Raw genomic sequence first — 18,096 nt, forward strand, 5'->3', positions numbered from 1 at the left:
CTTCTCATCATTCAAAGTTCAATCAATCCCTGCCCACACGATCGAACCATCCTTCAGCACTGATCTCCGGATCTTGACCTTCGGTTATACGCCTGTAAGTCATCGGATCGCAATTGCAGAACCCACCAAACACCCCCATCACATCTTCCTTCACGATGGCCTCATCACTTCCCAATACTCTCACAATGCCATTATTGATTCGATCCTGAGCTGATGGAACTGAATTAGGAGGGTAAGCGACAATCTCAACTGCAATACCTGGAACATCATACTTCTTCTGTATGATCCTCAACCGGTCTTTGGTCGAGCTGGAAAGGATCGATTGCGAGTTCGTCATCTGCTGCGAACTTCCGAGACTGCTTTTGGTCTCAGCGTGGTGAGGGGTGAAAGCAAAAGAGAACAAGAGAAGGAAGGGAACCATTGAGCTGATCAAGTACAAAGCAAACGATTTGTAAGCTAGCATGGAAACTTATGGGAATTAGTATTACTAGAATTGAGGGCCTTGAGAGCTCAATATCTTACAGTATATTACAAACTAAGATATTCTTCATGGGAGCATCAAAGGATGGACTTGTTTGTGATGATGTAGCGAGTTCTTACAATAGAAAGGATTGATATCAATACCCGCATTGAGTTCACAAATTTGGACCACATATTATGATTTTACTGGAACTTTAATGGTGAAACATATACACCTCGAACTCTGAACATGAGCCCACGAGCCGAGTCGTAGTAGCGGAGGCATGCATTTGACTGTAGACTGGCATTGTATGCGGCGAATAATGGTGGGAGACGATACAATGACCTATGAGACCAGTCAGCTCCGATAGACAGCAGATCATCGTTCACTTACAACAGCAGTTCATAATCTATGCGAACATTACACGAGCTCGCTTCTTAATACCACCTAAATCTTCTGTTTCTCTTTTCACGTATGTGGCGGTAGCTGGACCAGGATCGCTGTGAACAACGACCGAACCCGGTCTATGCTCCATCACGTCATGGCCATCTCTGTCCATGGCATTGCCGTTGGTACCTTTGACAGCGGTAGCGGACAGGAATTCGATTGTGGGTATGAAACGCACAGCGAAAGTCTCTGTCTCTACTTTCTCGGGATAAACGAATCTGGGATTCTAGCCAATATCGCCTCATGTCAGTCAACTTATGGGCGACCAACACAGTAATGATGGGAAATGACCAACCTCGATCATAGCTCTCGAATACAGCTTCTCATCGTCCTGAGATCGATTCTTGGATGATCGTTTAGCGATATCTTCCTCAAATGTACCTTCGGTAACCAAAATTTGGATCTTCGTAGGCCTACGTTGACCGATTCGATGGACACGCTGCGTCGGATCATGAAGTCAATCAATTGTATAAGATAAGATCATTAGGATCAGATAGTTACTCACTTTGATGGCTTGTGCCTGGACATCCAAATTCCATATGGGTCGAAGGAAGATCATGCGATTGGCAATGACAAGATTTCTGACCAATGTCGTATCAGCGATCGCATCAATATGTAGTGGGAAAATATAACTTACAACCCTCGAGCACCGACCTTGAGGTCTAATAAACATACTCTGATTTCAGGTTTTTGAAAATCGTCGAGAGCCTTACGTCGGTCCCTTGTGAACGATTCGCTTCCCACAAAAGTACTAACGGGAACAAGGAAGAACATCAGTATTCGATGACGGACAAAGCGAGCGATGGTGCTCACCTCGTGATATCCAGCAAGTCTAGGATTTCAGTCAGATGACCCAGTTCATAAGCATCACCAAAAATGACAAACTTATCATCCTTGTCGGCAGACAATATAGTCCTCGCAACGAAATTGGCTTTCGCCGATTTACTTCTGGTGTGAATTACATCGGGCAATGGTCTGGGTAGGTTGGCAATCGAAGCGTTGCTTGCCAATGCGGCATTCCGCGCTGCCTCTTGTAGCCATTCGTCCATTTCATCCATATCTGTGTTTTTCCTCTTTTTCGAAACGTTCTTGACTGGAGATGAGGAGGACTTGATGACAGCTTTCGATGCTTTTGCAGCAGTTGAATTCTTAGCTTTTGCCAATTTCTTCTGTTCTTTCGCGTGCTTCTCCATATATTTCGCCATTGTCTTTTGGAAATCTTCTAATTTCGAATTTCTATGATCCCATCCTACTATGTGAAGATCTTGGACGCGTTTCCCTTTTTCATTGAGCTGTTTCAGGATGTTGAAGCTATGAACATCGACCATATTTGGTCTGGAGTTGAAGGCATCCGACCAAGATTCCTTGATCAATGAAGGAAGGGCCTGTCCATCGAGTGGCATGGAAACACCATTGGTCATCCATTCGCTCCATCCTTCACTATCTAGTGCCAGCTGTAGATGGTGACATGCCTCTTCCAGCTGTTCTCGTACGTGTTGGTCTGCTTCTGGATGACGTTCGAGCCAGCTCTTGGTACGATCCAGACAACCCTTGACACCCATGTCTCGAGCAGAGTACCAAAAACATGCTAAATGAAGGTTATCGACCACTTGAAGAAACGCTTCTCGGTTGTCCTTGTGTAGGAAATAGTCGATATCTTCTCCTCCACCTGCATACAAGGATCAATCAGTAACCATGTCTTATAGGGCGGTGGTTTGGACAACCCACTGGTATATACGTTACTCGCTACTAGCGCAGCAAGGACGTTATACGTCATCTTTTGCATTGGTTCAAACTGTAGTAGTTCATTGATGATCGTCGACGGTGGCAATTGAGCTTCGATATCTATGACATGCGGTCTACTCTTCAAACATCAGCCTACTGTATCGCAGATCAGAGGCTGCATTGGCAAATCTTCACTCACGCATGCTTAACCATAAGGCTGTTCATTATATACTTCATCCTCCTTACAGCGCCAAAAGAGGGTCCTTCTTTATTTTTGAGTGGAGCAATGACATTCCTCTCGAATCCACCTTCGGTCTTGAATGGCTCAGCAGCTAAGAACCCTCCAATCATCCTTCCGATCCGATAGGCGTCTTCTAGCTCAAGCTGGTTCCATGCACGATGCACTGTGAGGGCTTCCCCATCGACATGCACATCGTTGGCAGTCGGAGTGGTTGTTCGAGAAACATCGGGAGAATGGATGACGTCAATGCTCTCTAGCTCTGCTTCGCCTCCTTGCTGTAGATGTCGTGTCGGAGCTAAATAGTGCATATTAGCATTGCCTCTCAAGCAATTCCTGCTTGAACTCACTACCACTAACAAGCCATCGTCGCTCTACACTGAGTTGCCTTGCGAACGTCATCGAGTTCGTCAGCTTCGACTGTGCTGTATGTCCTTCATCTATAGATCGTTATGAGCATCAGTCGCGAAGAATCGCATTGGAAGGACAGGTCCCATACTGACCCAAGATTATACGCTTCCACCTGGCTTGAATTAATACTGAAGGCTTCATGCCCTTTGACACTCTGTGCTGCGTTTCCTCCGCTCCGAAACCTATCACCAGATTTATTAGCATAAGGTATTAGCATAAGGCATAAGACACGATTGCGGTTCAAAACTCACGTAAGGTATCCATTAAAATCACCTGAATCAGAAAAAATAAGACAGGTGTAAACATGTGTATATGAGTTTTACTGATACGTTGAAAGAACACTCACATCGTACTCCAAAAGCGTTTCGATGCTGGGCAGTTCCTTTCCTTCCACATTATACACACTCAGAGCTCCTTCCTCCAAATGATGTACTATCTCCGCCTGCCATTGATGAATCAGAATTTGTGGTACTATCACTAGTGTTCCTTTTGCGAGATGGATCTTCTTCACCGTCTGATTATAAGTCTTCTTCTTCGCATATCGCGAACATTCATCGTCCACAGGCAGGGTACAATAGAATGTTCTGCGTTCCAAAAGCGGCCTCAGAATATCTGGCAAATCACTCTGATGCTTTGCCGAAGGATCGTTGGTAGCTACTACGTTCGCGCACAGCTCCAGCAGCGATGGGAATGTAAGATCAGTTCGTGAGCGAGGATATCCTGTCAGAGCTCGTAAATCTGCATTGGCCGCAAATGGGTATGTACGCTCTGCCACATCAGTAGTGATAGGAGATAGGTCGATACGATTGGAAGGAGGTAAGGTAGGTTGGTATAAGGTGGAAGTGATAAGTGATAGACACATGAGAGTCTTCCCGGTGCCCATTTGCTCGCACCTGCAGAAAGCCGGTGATGGCAATCTCAGCTGGGCATTCTGCACAAGAACAAGAAATATAGGATGATCACTTACAGTATACCGCCTTTGGGCAAGTCATACCATCCGGGATGCCGCTGTATATCCCAGTTTGACAGATTGACGTAGTATGTCGCATCTCTTCCGGCTTCTTGAAGCGGTGTGAATGAAGGATCGACCAGTCTTTCAGGCTGCATCTCCATTTGTACCATCTTCGCAACAGATCTCTAGATTCATCAGATGAGTGTCCAATATCTCATGAGCGTGAAGTATTTGGTTTTCGAGGACTGGAAGAGAGGGCTCACTCACTATCTGATACTTGTATGAGTCCGTCTTGACACCAAAGGGATTCTCATAGTCGTTCAAGCTGTTGAACAGCTCTCTGTCTGACAGTGAGTCGCTGTGCTTAAAGTGTGGATCGGGTGGTGAAGGTATACTCGAGTATATTTCTTGCATACTTTGGCCATCTTCAGGCTGCAGGGCCGATTACAGTGTTAGCTAGTGCTTGTGCCAGAGAGGAATTCCAATCAAACCGGTTACTCACCCTTATGGACAGTATAGTTTCTGCTTCACTTTGTCCGATGTCCCAATATCTGGACGCTTTACTCAACAGCCCTTTTATTACCCTTTCTCTATCTTTCGAATGTATGCTTTTCCACATACTTCCCGGTACATCACTAGGTAAAATCCAGCATCTGACCTTTATCTTCACTCCATCCCTGATCCACTCCCCCTGGAAGCCCAAACCTACATCGCTGAGCGCCAGCCGTAGCAGCTGGACCAAGGGGGCCGAGGGGTCGTCGAAGAGCGCATCGGACTCGAGGAAAGGTATGGAGAGGGGTGTCCATCGAGGCTCCGAGGAAGAAGGAAATCGGAAGGAAAGGCCGAGGGAAAGGATACCGAGCTGAATGGAATCGAGGTGCGGCATCCTAGTAGTCCATTGCGAGGACGGTGACTGGCAGCCCAGATGATATCTAATTTCCTATGGTAAGCTATCTGATGTATCTCAGGAAGCGATATATTGGGAAGGCAAACAGGTCGACGATGGTCTCTATGGTATATGGTATTTGATCTCACGAGCAAGATAAGATTAACCATGCGGAATGAACCAAACAGATCTTTTCCTAGCAGCAGGGATGCTTCCGTCGGAAAGGAAGGGACATGAGCTTTCAATCGACAGAGGTCTTTCCGATTTTAAGATTGCATATCAACATACTCTTATAAATATACTGTATAAATATTCATGTGTTCATATATATGAGACAGCGACAGATGCTCTCATTTGACTGGGACATGGCTCATCCGAGCCGAACTATATCTACCTCCAGTATCTTGAGCTCATTCTACACCAGATATCTCGAAGTATCCAGAAGGGTGTCGTCAGGTTTGCCAATATCCCTTGAGAAGAAATGGCCAGCGCCGTTATCATACGCGTTCCAAATGAGTCTCAAAGTCAAACTATGTGCAAGATCAGCTTCAGGTGTAGGGCATAAAGCGATATCGCTCAATAGGCCTTGACAGATGCGCTTGGAAGCTTTCCGCTCCTCAAAGGTCATATTCAGTGCTGCGCGTACCGTCTCAAGTAAGGCGGGATCGTCTTCAACGGATTTCGCTATAGTCGACAGATCAGATCCTGCTACACGTTGGATCATCCCTTCCGAAAGCCCCTCGCTGGTGGGCAAAGATCTGATGGATCGGGCCAGATCCTTCATCAACCTCTTCGCAGTGTTCTCGATCTCCTCTTCTTCTCCAGCCTCAAGGGCAGAGTATACCTTACCATTGTGCTGGAAGGGGAAACAAGGAATTTTCAATGATTCGGAACGGACGTTATCGAAGGGGTAAGAAGTGCCCACAGTGATCCTCAGATGGGTCGGGGCTTTCGGGTGTCTTGACGTGAGAACTTGAGCGCCCGGTGGGAATCTCTCAGGAAGACGTTCATTGATATAGTCTGTCGAGAGGTTAAGGCGTTTGGTGATCGTATCGCGAAGCCTAGTGCTGCAGGCGGTCTCGATGAAAGCTCTAATATCATCTTTGATAGGATTGTTCCAGTCGTTAATCAATTCTTCTTGGGTTAGGGTTAAAGCAGATTGCGAAGCTGGATCGTTTGATCTGGTATGCTTGAACTCCCTTGTAGCTGCAGAGTAGACCTCCGTCTCTGTGTCATCAACGGCATCAGGAAGGATATCGACATTATCGAGCATAAGACTCTGAATGGCCTCTTTCTTCGCAATCTCCCGATTGTATCAGGATTCTTCCACTCCCAAGAGATGAAAGCTCCATGCGTCTTTGATCCTTCGTAAGTTTTCTTTGGGATTATCGGTATGAACTTTACTATTATCGGTGATTTGACTTATCCTCTTCTCGATAGTCTGTCTGAGTGAGGTATCCCCGTTTCTCAACCTCTCTTGCGATAAGTCCCGGTAATTCTTCACGGAACTTTCAACTAATTCAAGTACCTTCGAAACCTCTTCGTATCGTTCTTGAGCCCTGGCTGTCTTGGTAGAATTTTCCGATGCTTTGTCGGCGAGGCGACCCAGAAAAGATTTGGAGTCATTACTGAATGCTTCTTGAGTTGGCATATTGAAAATTGATGGTATATAGCTATATGTCCGATGGTCAATGAGTTCATCGAGTTGGGTTGGTATTCGACCTTTAAATAGCTATCAATTGTGAGCATCGAGCCTTCTCGTCTCTCGCTATGACCTGTCGCTTCGACCCCAGAAGGTAACGTCTGACTCCCATGTCGAATCGTCATTTGTCCCTTTGATAATATGACAGCATTTCGTTAGAGGTTGATTCGTATCACCAAGCGAAGAGACCACATCAAAGGACTTTTTGAATTGCGAAGGCAGTGCTCTAGAGCAAGGGCCACATGTAAGGAGAAATGACTCGGTTCGCCAGCCTGTAGATATACCTTCCTTTATGTTTGAAATACCACAATGACCAATTACACTCTTGGAAGACGCAAACGAATGGTTCGTAGCATATAGGAGCAATATCGAATCCCCAAATCAATTCAGGGAAAGGACAAGGAGTTCAGTTGTAGATTCCTATTGTGATCGGCGTTGCATTTATGAGGTATATGGGCGTCAAAGTCAATAAAGAGGCTAAATATGCAGTGAAAGATGCGTATGATCAATAGATACCGAGGCAAGTAGTGTGCTACGACCCAGGCATGGCGTTTCATGAACATGAGAGTGTTACCTGGGTTTCGATGGAGAGCCGACAGTTCGGAAGCGTAAGATCAGGGGAGGTATGATGCTTTGATTCTCAGCTTGATGGTTCTTCTTATTCACCATCATGATCAAGTGGTATGAAGCGCATTCAGGAGTATCAGGGAACCGATCCACGACCTGCGGATGATATGAGTAGTTTCTCCCACTTGCCACCGCCAACATCCAGCTGCGCCAAGCCTGCGGATCAGATATCCCGTATTACATGTCACGTGACTTCCCGACTGCTTTGTTGTCTCTGGCTCCTTTGTCAACATTTACTTGTGTTTTCGACAGGCATAAATGTGGTTTCCGACTGATCATAGTATCAAATCTGTCTCGTCAACCCGCCAGCACTGATCAAATGGACATGAACAACCACTGGTCAACATGTCATCCGCATACGATGTAGAGTCAAATCGGTACACTCAAGTGAGGACTGGATCCGCCTACGTCAAACCTTCAAAATACGGGAGGTACTTTCCCAATAAACTATTCAAGAAGAAAATCACCACCTATATAATCGGCACGACCTTGATCTTAGGAGTATATCTGTACTTGAATGGAACCTTGGGTACCTGGAAGAGAGATATCGGATATATAACGAGACCCCTATGGGATAAACCTGAATCAGGATGGAATCATATATCCCAATATCCACCACCGGGAGATCCTAAAGATGAGAAAGTCAGAAGGAAATGGTGTGATCTACATGGATGGAAAGCTAGAAGTACGTTAGATCCACTACCGAAGATCATCGATGCGGTTTTACTATCAAGTGAGATAGATATGTTAGAAATACGAATGAGGGAATATGAACCATACGTTTCGAAATTTTTAATCGTAGAATCGAATATGACTTTCTCAGGTCAACCCAAACCTACTTATTTCCAAGATAACCGGCATAGATTCAATTTCATACCTAAAGATAAAATACAATATCACCTAATTACAAATTTCGAAGCGAATTTACCACTTGGATCATTTGAAAATGAGATCAAACAGCGAACCAAAATAGGAAATGAGTTGAGAATTTTAGCTGATAAAGGTGAGATCAGAAAAGGAGATATGATCTTGCAGTCCGATGTAGATGAGATCATCTCACGTCAGACATTACGACTACTACAAACTTGTTCATCAGTTCCTTCACCCCTTCATCTCAATGTCGACAATTATCGATATTCATACGAATTCCCTTTGAATGATGGTGGATATTTCCGACCGAAGATCGTCACCTATAACAACCCAGATTCTTTGGCGTATAATCATGGAAGAAAGGGAAATGACTTATTAGGAGGTTCAGGCTGGCACTGCTCTTTCTGCTTTGCTACTCTGTCGGAGATCAAGGGGAAAATGATAGGATATAGTCATAATGATAGAATGAGGCATAAAGGTCTGATAGATATGAAGAGGTTGAGAAAGACAGTTTGCGAAGGCAAAGATCCATTTAATATGTACCCTGTGAGTACATTTACAATCTCTCCTCCTTGTCTTAATATATATGACGATTTTGGCGGCTGATTGGACGGGCATGTAGGAGGCATTCTCTTTCAAGGATATCATCGCTCAATCTGGCAAACCCCGAAAAGCAGATTCTTTCCATCATGTTCCCATCGCACTAAAGGAGGACCCTGATAGGTTTAGGTATCTACTTGATGGAGGTTGCGATAGACCGGAATAACGCTGATCTACCTCGGCAAATACCTACTCCTGACGATATACTCACGATGTAGTCGACACATTCACTTGTCATGTTATTGTATGCGCATCCCACACCACGAGATGGAACCACTTTCGGAATTGACATTAGCGACTCATGAATCAATGAGTCAACTGTGACTCCTCGACGGTAGACGCAGATTGGCAACTCAGGCTGACTCAAACCTATCACAGAGGTTTACAGTCATTCAAAAAGGTTCACAATCGCTCATTGATCACTAAAAGGGTAACAGAAGACCAATGCGAGACTCGATGGATGCGTCGAGGGGAAAGTATTGCATAGACTATGATTCGGATATGACGGATAACACTACTCGGCTGAAACACCATGAATATACTAAGTCTAATTCATAATTTGATCAAGTGGTAGTTCAGAAAGATTGATAGGTCTCGGAGCCTGAATATCGGCAAACCAACCTTGATCAGTGTCATGTTTATCGATATACCTCAACAGTATATCCGAGTCGTCTCTCATCTTGACTCCATTATACTCCCATCCTATCACGAAAGACAGTCCACTCGGATCATCCAACCCGGAAAGACCCTTTTGGTTCTGCAAAATCATATCAGAAACATCTGATCTGAACCTCGTCTTCAATAACCAGCTCGCTGGACCATCGTTGAGTTGCCGCAATCTTTCCTTTGATTCAGCATTAGGGATAGTACTGCTAATGTGGTCGACAGCTACATGAGCTGATTGGATAAGTAAATTCACAATCTCGTCCTTCCTGCTTTTCTCTGCCTTGTATATCGCAGTGTTGATAGTGCTCCTTGGATCGAACAGTGGTCTATACAACTTGCAAACTCCCGATCCTCCAGGAACAGACCAATGATATGATATTCTATGATCACGACTGTTTCTTGGTACTTCAACAGTCTGACCCAGTGGGTAATCAGGATGATCGACGGTAATTGTTGGTATCAAATAAGTCTCTAGACATTCCATGAAAAAATTACTGTATGTGATACTGTATATACAGTATCTTGTCAACGAGAAGGACCACTTGAATTGTTCATTCGTAAACTCAGGATATACCCACCTTTTACTGCTACTCCACAGAATCCCAGATCCTTTGACCGCTAACAACATGACGTTGTCACCGCCTAGAAGTACATAGTTGCATCTGTCAAAACAGAATCAGCGAGACCCCATATGAAGGATTTACTGTATATATAAAGTAACATATGTTTCCTGGGGAAGAAAGATGTGGCATGACCGACACAATAGCTGCCTAGGTCGAGTTTCAAGCCATCTAAGTACGGTATTCGATTCAATGCACATGGCTTTCGATCCTGCATCACATCAAGTCGATACATAGTTCTTCGCTATTGTCCATTGGTAGTATAATTCCGGTATATTAGGTATATAAGTGCACTTGGGGAATACTGTATTCCGTACCCACATGTATCTCAGGGAGAATGACATTGTAAACGATCTGCAAGCTCAAGACATTCCATTCCTGAGATTATCGAATTCTATAATCCCATACTTCGTTTGTCAACATCTATCTGTGAAGAGTGCCAAAAAAGGATGAATTATCACTCACCTGAGTTGGGGTAATTCAGGTTGTTCTTCCTCTTCTCTAGTCCTCCTCCATACTTCTCGAAAGCAGTCTTTACCGTATCCACCAGACTATACCCAATATTCAAGCAGATCCCATCATCCAGATGTAATTTCCATGATTTGAGATCATCCCATTCTCCCCATAAGTCCGACCTATTCCACCCAAGCCCAAAGCCTCTTTCGGCCAATTTTTCATTGATTGAAAATACTGATCTCTTTTGTCCGAGGTTGAAAGGTTTTCCTTTCAATTTCCCATAATTCCACTTTCTACTATGTCCTTTCAGCCTATCCCATATACCTGGCCAAATTCGACCAGAAGGTTTGCCATCCGATTGAAGTTTGGTGTAATCTTGGTCGATTGACCAGTACATCATACCTCCAAGATTGTCTTTCATAACGTATTTGGCTTTTTGGAGAGCTACTTGTGGAGTGTCAAAGGAGACAACATGGCCTGTGGTGCTATGTCGACACTAATGGTATTAGTGTTGTTCGTCTTTTATGAAATTGCAAAGACAAAAACAGGAAATACGAACTTATTGAAACTCCATGAAGATCCTAAGGTCTTGTTGTAGAACATGACCGCGCCGTCTAGTGGCAGATGCTTGATATCGTAATTACCAGCTTGATCATAATCGCCTCCTCCGATATCTACATAGCATAGGCATGAGCTTGGGAAAAACGACTTGGAGGCCTAGGGAGATGACTGACCAGTCCAGTTGGTCCACATTCCTTGAGTACCGTTAAATCCAGTACCGTAAAGAGGCATACCTAATCATTAGACAGTCGTAAGTCAGCAAAGAAAGCTGAGCGGAATAGGAGCTGTGTGAATATGGGGAACATACCCAAGTTCAGCTTCTTACTATCAATACCTTCTCCCAAATAGTGTTCGAAGCACTGAGACCCCGAAGCGTTTTGGTCATTGGCGGAATTGGTATCCGGATGAAGGTTTGAAGCAGGTAAAGCGGTTGGCGTCCAATCTCCCGAGAACTGCCAAATCATCAATCAACGATCTGTATCAATTTGCCCAAGAGGGAGTTGGACCTTACATCATACGCCATGAGATTCCAGAAGTCAAGGTACTGAATACCCGTATCCAAATGTCAGTACGCTGACTCTACCATCATTCAGCTAGGGAAGACGAGCTGCTCACTTTGTCCATTCCTCTGGTATCTAATCCTCCCCATCCTGTTTCGCCACAACCCACCGCCACCTACAGTATGTCGACGCATCATAAGTTCCAAATCTCCAGATGAGCTTTGCCAGATTGTACATACAGAGAGTTCATAGTAGCCGCCTCCATTTTTCGAAGCAGCCTGATCAAGACCGCTTCTCAACGATTTGAGCAGCTCAGTCAATGCTGGACCTTGTTCGCCTTCGGGACTGAAATTAAATGAGTTTAGTGTCTACTGTATGTCGTCGGTCAGACTCACTATTCTGTTGAAACGATGGTATCAAAAGGGCGATGACAAGGATTTCAGCGAGATCATGAGCTATATAGGACAAATCAATGACTTACCGAAATCGATGTCCAGACCATCGAATCCAAAATTGTTTAATATGGTGATGGATGAATTGACAAATGTTTCTCTCCATTTGGAATCGATGATATTTGCGAAATTCTATAGCGCAAGAAGAGTATCGTCATCTACTGTATTTCTTCGACAAGATTCTCATGGGTTGAGTTGATGCATGAACTATACACACCGTTGAGTATGTCCATCCTCCAATTGATAGCAATGTCTTCAAATGCCTACATGACAGGATCAATTCATACAAATGATGTCAATTCGGTACTTTATCATCCGTGAGAGTGGGGGACTTTGGCGTTGACATACCTATTCTGCTGTTTCAGTAGATAAAGCTGTTTTAAATTCCCATATAGATTATTCCCCTCTTCGTCCAAATCGTCATTCGGATATTCGAACTACTCAAACCCATACGTCGCACATTCACCTCAGCTTCGCATACTGGGCTATACAATGTTGTAGGTTTTGATATGTTTGGGAACCCACCTGAGTATCTGCTTCTGGATCATCCAGATATACAGTCCCATTATCCGCATCGACATTGGCAAAAGCATAATTGATATGAGTAAAATCTCTAGCTGTGATATTTGTGACGAGAAAGTTTTGAGGATCGTATATACCCCAATTCGTCTGATCGAGACAAAACAACGATTTGAAAACGGTTCATGTTAGATATTGGATATTGGACATTAGACAAGAGATAGGTGGACACTTACGAAATATCCTATGTTCCTATATCCTGACCAATCATTACCATTCGCTTCACATGAATCACACCTTCTTTGACTTTCTTCTCTATTTGAGATTGCTCTACCGGTGATAGATGGTATGAAGGGTAATATGCCCAAGATTAAGCCAAGGTTCGTCATCTTCTAAAGGAATTTACAGTCGTTATCAAAGGCAGTCGAGTTTGGCATTAACAATGATGGAAAACAAAACAATATGTGAGTGAGGGACTACCAAGAGGGTGGATTGATACTTGTGGTTGTTGTTAGTAAAGACCGTATCTACTTAAATGAATGATAGATGAAAGCGATGCGAATATCAGATGATAGACGTCTGAAAGGAGGGAAGGAACGGGATAGCAAATGGAAGATGGGATGAAAGGAGAGAGAATTAGCTGGATCGGCTAAAGGCAAGGTTGAGTGTGGTTGCTTATATATCTTCTGTTCTTACGAGCTTGGTCAAGTAGGCCCCTCGGTTTTCTTCAAACAGTCAACATGATCGAAGCTACTGGCACACTACGCGTACCGTTCAGGGTGGAATGATGTTTGGGACGTTTAATCTTATCTCTGAAACAGGCACAGATGCATATTTCATAGAAGTGTGTGCTGTGTGTGTGTGCTTTTGTGTAAGCTGTGCATGAGTACTGAGGAGTGATGGCAGAGCCATATCGGCGACGGATCAAGCTGTGCAGGGGGAAGCTCACTGGTGATCTGGACTAGAACGATGTTTCACTAACAGCGGCGAGCTTTGACGATGAGTACTTCACTCGTAGTATGATACTCTACATGAATCCTTGGTTATGATCGGTTATGTTCTCCATACACTATCTTTTTGAGCGCCAATAAATTGGATCGGCCGAGCTTCATCTGAGATAAGCTGACTGAACCTATCCACCTTCTTCATCGCCTCCTTCACCTTCACCACCTTCTTCATCATCATCGCCTCCTTCTTCACCTGCTCCGCCACCACCCCCTCCACCACCACCTTGTCCACCTTTCTTCTTCTTCTTCTTTTTCTTCTTCTTCTCACCTTCAAGAGGTTCACCCGCTGGTGCGGGTTTACCAAATGTCAATTCATTGGCTTTCGGCAAATTGTCTCCCGTCCATCCATACCCATTCCACCCATTCATCAACCCATTCGTCGAAGATTGCCAACCGGCCTTGGCTTTATCTTGTTGTCCACCACTGTATTCGTTCCAAGATGGTAACATCGGATAATGAACCACCACCGAATGACCTACTCTTGATGAATGTTCTTGAGCCTGCAACTCTGCCGCGGTAAGCGGGTACAAGCTCGGAGTGATGGTAGAAGGTGATTTGGGATATATCGGTGTGTATTCAGGGAAATAGGAAGAATGATGATGCCATGAACAATCTGATCCAGTCGGCGATGGAGTGTCCCTCAGAGTAGGTAGTCTATTTTCCTTTGATACATCTCTATAAGATCCACTGGTGTTTTGGTTGTGGGAAGTGAACGGCCAATGAATCCAAGACGGTTTCTTCTTCACTTTCATTTCCTTCCCCTTCCCTGGGGTTGGATCGGGTGTAGGTAATCCATGAGAAAATCCCTCACCTTGAGTAGAAGGCGTGAACCTAACTCCCTTGATCGGTTGAGCTTCAGGTTTGTAATGCTTTTGAAGTTTTCTAGGATTAGAAATAGGTGTGATTGGTCGATTGGGTGTGGGTGTTTGGGGACGGGTGGTGTCGTCCCATGTTATGTCCACTTTGGGCATTTTCAATATCGATTTACGACGCACTAAACCATTCGATGTTGGATCAGGAGTGGAGAATCGTTCAGCAGGATAGAAAGGGTCGTTGACAGGAAGTAGGTTGTCAGTGGAAGATGGGTAGAATCGTTCTGAAGAGGGCACCGGGAGTGGGAGTGGAGGAGGTCGGTGGCGAGAATTGGAAAAATGCATCGTTCTTAATTGGAATTGAAATTGGTGTTTTGACTTTGTGAGCGGATTAGTCCATCATTGTCTGGGACCTTACATTGGTGAACAATAGGAATGAAAGGAGACCAAAGAGGTTTGATGTGACTATGTCAAGGAAGAACAAAAAGATGAAAAGGGTTAAGGATTGTGAGCTGACGGGAGATTGTTATCATCTCATCCCCTCATTTGATGGGATATTTGAGTCAGAATTATGGTGAGCTGCTAAAATCGAATCACCATCAGTGATTTACGTCAGTCTCATCACACACACAACAACAACAGGAATGATCAACCTGTTCTTCCTCCTCAATCACATGACTATTCTCTCACTTCTTTCATTGGACCCACCGGTGCTCTTTGATCACGTAGCATTGACATCGCCTGCCATCGACCAATCCTGTCTTCCTGTGAACCCCTTCAGTATGCGACCACTCAATACCTCTTCTTAGGAACGTATTGTCACAGTGTCCTATAATGTCCGGATCGGGTGAAGATCAAAGGTGGACAAAGGACTGTGGAGACACACAATACAGTACAATACATTGTTAATGATGGTTCCTGAATCCTACGAGCTATGACCTCGGGGGCGAAGATGAATCGTCTGTTCGTATTGTTCAACGGTACGATTGTGTATGACGCAGGCAAGGCAGTGAGTTGAAGATGTTGAATCGAGCAAACTAGTCTGAGCGATACCAACCAAAGAGAGGCAGACAGAGCTGTAGAGCGTATCGAACTGGAGTCTCACTCGAGTAACTTGTCTTCGCTCGGCCGGAGGTCAATGCGCTTTCCACGTGTCATCTTCCTTTCCTCCACTTTGACTTTCTTGGTCCGAAGGCAACTTGATGTCCAGTCTGTTCTTGATAGTTTCTTGATTGATATTTACAAGCAGAAATACCAAGAGCAGAAAGCTGAACAGACTATATATTCACCTGAAACCCAATGGCATACCGCCATGTCCTCCCGGTCATATCCAGAGCAATTGCTGGTCCTGGTCCTTCCACCATAACACGATATTTGAAATCTTCCGTCAGACGGCCTCTCCTTGCATCGACACCTCTTTGCCCAGTTCATCTTTGCAGGCAGATGGCGGTATCCCGCCGATGGTCTAGTACACAATCCCCTCTACCAATCTCAGAGAAGAATAAGAATCTAGATGACTCGCCTCACAGCTCAAGCTCAACCAACGAAAAACTGGTAGCGGAAGGGAAGGGAACGGGTTTGCCTATTCCTGAGGGGGTAGCTACTGGCTCGACTTCTTTTTCTGGTACTGGTTCAGTACCGGAACAGGATACTGGACCAAATGACGTGAAGTACTCAAGAGATTCTGATACTTCTCGGCTAGATGAAGCGAATTCGTCAGATACATCATCATTACCAAATTACCCAACCCTCCCTTCTTCTCTTTCAACGTCCACGTCCTTCAACTCTTCCGGTGAACCCAAATCTCCGTCTCCTTCTTCGATCTCACAGCCTCTCAATTTATCTTCCTCGATATCCTTGCCACCCGAAGTACGAGAACGCCTGACTGAGTGGTCTACTACGGTCTTACAGCATTCCAAACGAGTAGCCAAAGATGCGCAGAAAGGCTTGATGGACTTGGGGTTGAGAGTGAATGAGATGACGGGGTATAAGGAGGTAGAGAGGCTGAAGGGATTGGTATTCGAGAAAGGTGAGTAGACTCGGTCCTTGATGATAGATCACCTCAAACCAGTCATGGACAAACACCTTTCTATATTTGTTCGAGCACAACAATGAAGTATAGAGGTTGACTTTGTTCTCGTTACGATAGAGGACAGTCTTCAGAAACTGCGTGAATCTGCTCGTGCCGCCAAATTAGCATATGACGAAGCAGTCTCTACCCGATCCAACGCTCAGCGGGATGTGAACACTCTGTTAGAACGTAAACATTCATGGGACGATTCCGACGTATTGCGATTCACCCATCTCGTCCGTCAAGATCATTCATCTTCGCATGCGGTGGTAAGGACTTCGACCGAGATGAAGGAAGCAGAGATGGAAGTTGATAAAGCTTTCAACGAGTTGATGCAAACTATCTTACAGAGGTATCATGAAGAACAAGTTTGGTCAGATAAGATACGTAGTGTATCCACCTATGCGAACTTGTTGGGTTTAGCATTAAATGCGATTATCTTTCTTGGGGCGATAGTCATTGTGGAACCGTGGAAGAGAAAGAGGTTGGTGAATAAGTTGGAAGAGAGGATGAGTGATATGATGTTGAAAGTGGAAAGTGGATTGAAAGGTTTAGAAAGTAAATTACATGAAGGGACGGTTAGAGGCAATGTCACGATTGGTGATTTCGAGATGGTACATCCTATCAGCGACGAGATTGTACCTATCACACAGCCAGACACACCCACGAGTACAACGCCAATAGAAGATAGGACGATAACGGACGATCCTATCCCCATCGATCTACCTCCAGAAATAGCGACACCACCATTAGATCCTCTTATCCCCTCTATATCGACATCGACTGTGTCGATGTTTGAACCCATAATCCAAACTCGAATAGAAGGCTTACCACCTTACCTAAACGTCATTACTCAACCTTCACAAGAGAGGGATATGGCAATAGCTGGGATGACCGGCGCAGCCATGATGGGACTAATCATCACTTTGGGGAAATGGATTCTCTCATGAAGCTTCTGATGGAGATGGGCAATCAGGAACGTGAAAAAGGATGATCCTCATGTTCACATATGCATCGTGTTTCCCAATCATCAAACAACGGCCAAGAATACTAACGTGACTTTTTCTGTGAACTACGAATCGGCAGTTCGGTGTGCCATTAGGCGATTGATTGATTGCTTGCTTGTTTCGATCGATCGTGTCCATCAAACGAGTAGCTAGTCGATCACTTCACCAAAGGATGTCTCAGAAGAAGAAGAAGATATCTCAGTGATGGGAGCGCTGATCGTTCAAAGCTCAGACAACAATAGCCATCACTTGGCGGTCCGAGCGCGACGTAGGAAACATGCATCACGAGGTAAACTCGCAATGCCGAGACGGATTGAGGGTGGCGATTAATTTGGAGTTTGTCATGACTAATTGAACAGCCAGTGAAGGTTGGATGATCAAACAAAACAAGGTGGACAAGGATATATAAACGAGATAAACGTGTATCAGCTCACCTCGCCCTCTTCCTTCTTTCTTCTATTTCTTCCTTTCATCTCATCCTCGTAACCCCAATCCAACATCCCAGTC

General features: G+C 44.7%; 9 protein-coding genes across 9 annotated transcripts; 2 read left to right on the plus strand and 7 right to left on the minus strand.

The window, feature by feature from the left end:
- Nucleotides 1-22: 22 nt before the first annotated feature.
- On the minus strand, nucleotides 23-421 carry I203_104840 (uncharacterized protein; the record flags this gene model as incomplete). Its single annotated transcript, XM_019143577.1, has 1 exon — nucleotides 23-421. One exon carries the CDS (start codon nucleotides 419-421, stop codon nucleotides 23-25), a length of 399 nt encoding a protein of 132 aa, XP_019006626.1.
- Nucleotides 422-869: 448 nt separating this feature from the next.
- Nucleotides 870-5,119, minus strand: I203_104841 (uncharacterized protein; the record flags this gene model as incomplete). Its single annotated transcript, XM_019143576.1, has 14 exons — nucleotides 870-1,133; nucleotides 1,203-1,346; nucleotides 1,413-1,488; nucleotides 1,545-1,658; nucleotides 1,721-2,576; nucleotides 2,636-2,766; nucleotides 2,832-3,168; nucleotides 3,221-3,310; nucleotides 3,374-3,463; nucleotides 3,533-3,554; nucleotides 3,628-4,174; nucleotides 4,249-4,418; nucleotides 4,501-4,665; nucleotides 4,736-5,119. The coding sequence occupies 14 exons, from the start codon at nucleotides 5,117-5,119 to the stop codon at nucleotides 870-872; spliced, it is 3,390 nt and encodes a 1,129-aa protein (XP_019006625.1).
- Nucleotides 5,120-5,534: 415 nt separating this feature from the next.
- Nucleotides 5,535-6,392, minus strand: I203_104842 (uncharacterized protein; the record flags this gene model as incomplete). Its single annotated transcript, XM_019143575.1, has 1 exon — nucleotides 5,535-6,392. One exon carries the CDS (start codon nucleotides 6,390-6,392, stop codon nucleotides 5,535-5,537), a length of 858 nt encoding a protein of 285 aa, XP_019006624.1.
- Nucleotides 6,393-6,434: 42 nt separating this feature from the next.
- On the minus strand, nucleotides 6,435-6,770 carry I203_104843 (uncharacterized protein; the record flags this gene model as incomplete). The annotated part of the gene is made up of 1 exon (XM_019143574.1): nucleotides 6,435-6,770. One exon carries the CDS (start codon nucleotides 6,768-6,770, stop codon nucleotides 6,435-6,437), a length of 336 nt encoding a protein of 111 aa, XP_019006623.1.
- A 1,023-nt stretch (nucleotides 6,771-7,793) lies between these two features.
- On the plus strand, nucleotides 7,794-9,084 carry I203_104844 (uncharacterized protein; the record flags this gene model as incomplete). The annotated part of the gene is made up of 2 exons (XM_019143573.1): nucleotides 7,794-8,864; nucleotides 8,941-9,084. The coding sequence occupies 2 exons, from the start codon at nucleotides 7,794-7,796 to the stop codon at nucleotides 9,082-9,084; spliced, it is 1,215 nt and encodes a 404-aa protein (XP_019006622.1).
- A 381-nt stretch (nucleotides 9,085-9,465) lies between these two features.
- I203_104845 (uncharacterized protein) lies at nucleotides 9,466-10,068 on the minus strand (the record flags this gene model as incomplete). Its single annotated transcript, XM_019143572.1, has 1 exon — nucleotides 9,466-10,068. The coding sequence occupies one exon, from the start codon at nucleotides 10,066-10,068 to the stop codon at nucleotides 9,466-9,468; it is 603 nt and encodes a 200-aa protein (XP_019006621.1).
- A 498-nt stretch (nucleotides 10,069-10,566) lies between these two features.
- Nucleotides 10,567-13,081, minus strand: I203_104846 (uncharacterized protein; the record flags this gene model as incomplete). The annotated part of the gene is made up of 13 exons (XM_065517629.1): nucleotides 10,567-10,598; nucleotides 10,670-11,145; nucleotides 11,220-11,334; nucleotides 11,395-11,454; nucleotides 11,529-11,673; nucleotides 11,733-11,765; nucleotides 11,837-11,896; nucleotides 11,961-12,058; nucleotides 12,203-12,305; nucleotides 12,391-12,436; nucleotides 12,522-12,610; nucleotides 12,699-12,842; nucleotides 12,929-13,081. 13 exons carry the CDS (start codon nucleotides 13,079-13,081, stop codon nucleotides 10,567-10,569), a joined length of 1,554 nt encoding a protein of 517 aa, XP_065374447.1.
- A 743-nt stretch (nucleotides 13,082-13,824) lies between these two features.
- Nucleotides 13,825-14,856, minus strand: I203_104847 (uncharacterized protein; the record flags this gene model as incomplete). Its single annotated transcript, XM_019143570.1, has 1 exon — nucleotides 13,825-14,856. The coding sequence occupies one exon, from the start codon at nucleotides 14,854-14,856 to the stop codon at nucleotides 13,825-13,827; it is 1,032 nt and encodes a 343-aa protein (XP_019006619.1).
- Nucleotides 14,857-15,810: 954 nt separating this feature from the next.
- I203_104848 (uncharacterized protein) lies at nucleotides 15,811-17,532 on the plus strand (the record flags this gene model as incomplete). The annotated part of the gene is made up of 2 exons (XM_019143569.2): nucleotides 15,811-16,540; nucleotides 16,661-17,532. 2 exons carry the CDS (start codon nucleotides 15,811-15,813, stop codon nucleotides 17,530-17,532), a joined length of 1,602 nt encoding a protein of 533 aa, XP_019006618.2.
- Nucleotides 17,533-18,096: the final 564 nt, after the last annotated feature.

This window comes from Kwoniella mangroviensis (genome assembly GCF_000507465.2).
Source record: "Kwoniella mangroviensis CBS 8507 chromosome 1 map unlocalized Ctg01, whole genome shotgun sequence".
In the NCBI taxonomy this organism is placed as follows: domain Eukaryota; kingdom Fungi; phylum Basidiomycota; class Tremellomycetes; order Tremellales; family Cryptococcaceae; genus Kwoniella; species Kwoniella mangrovensis.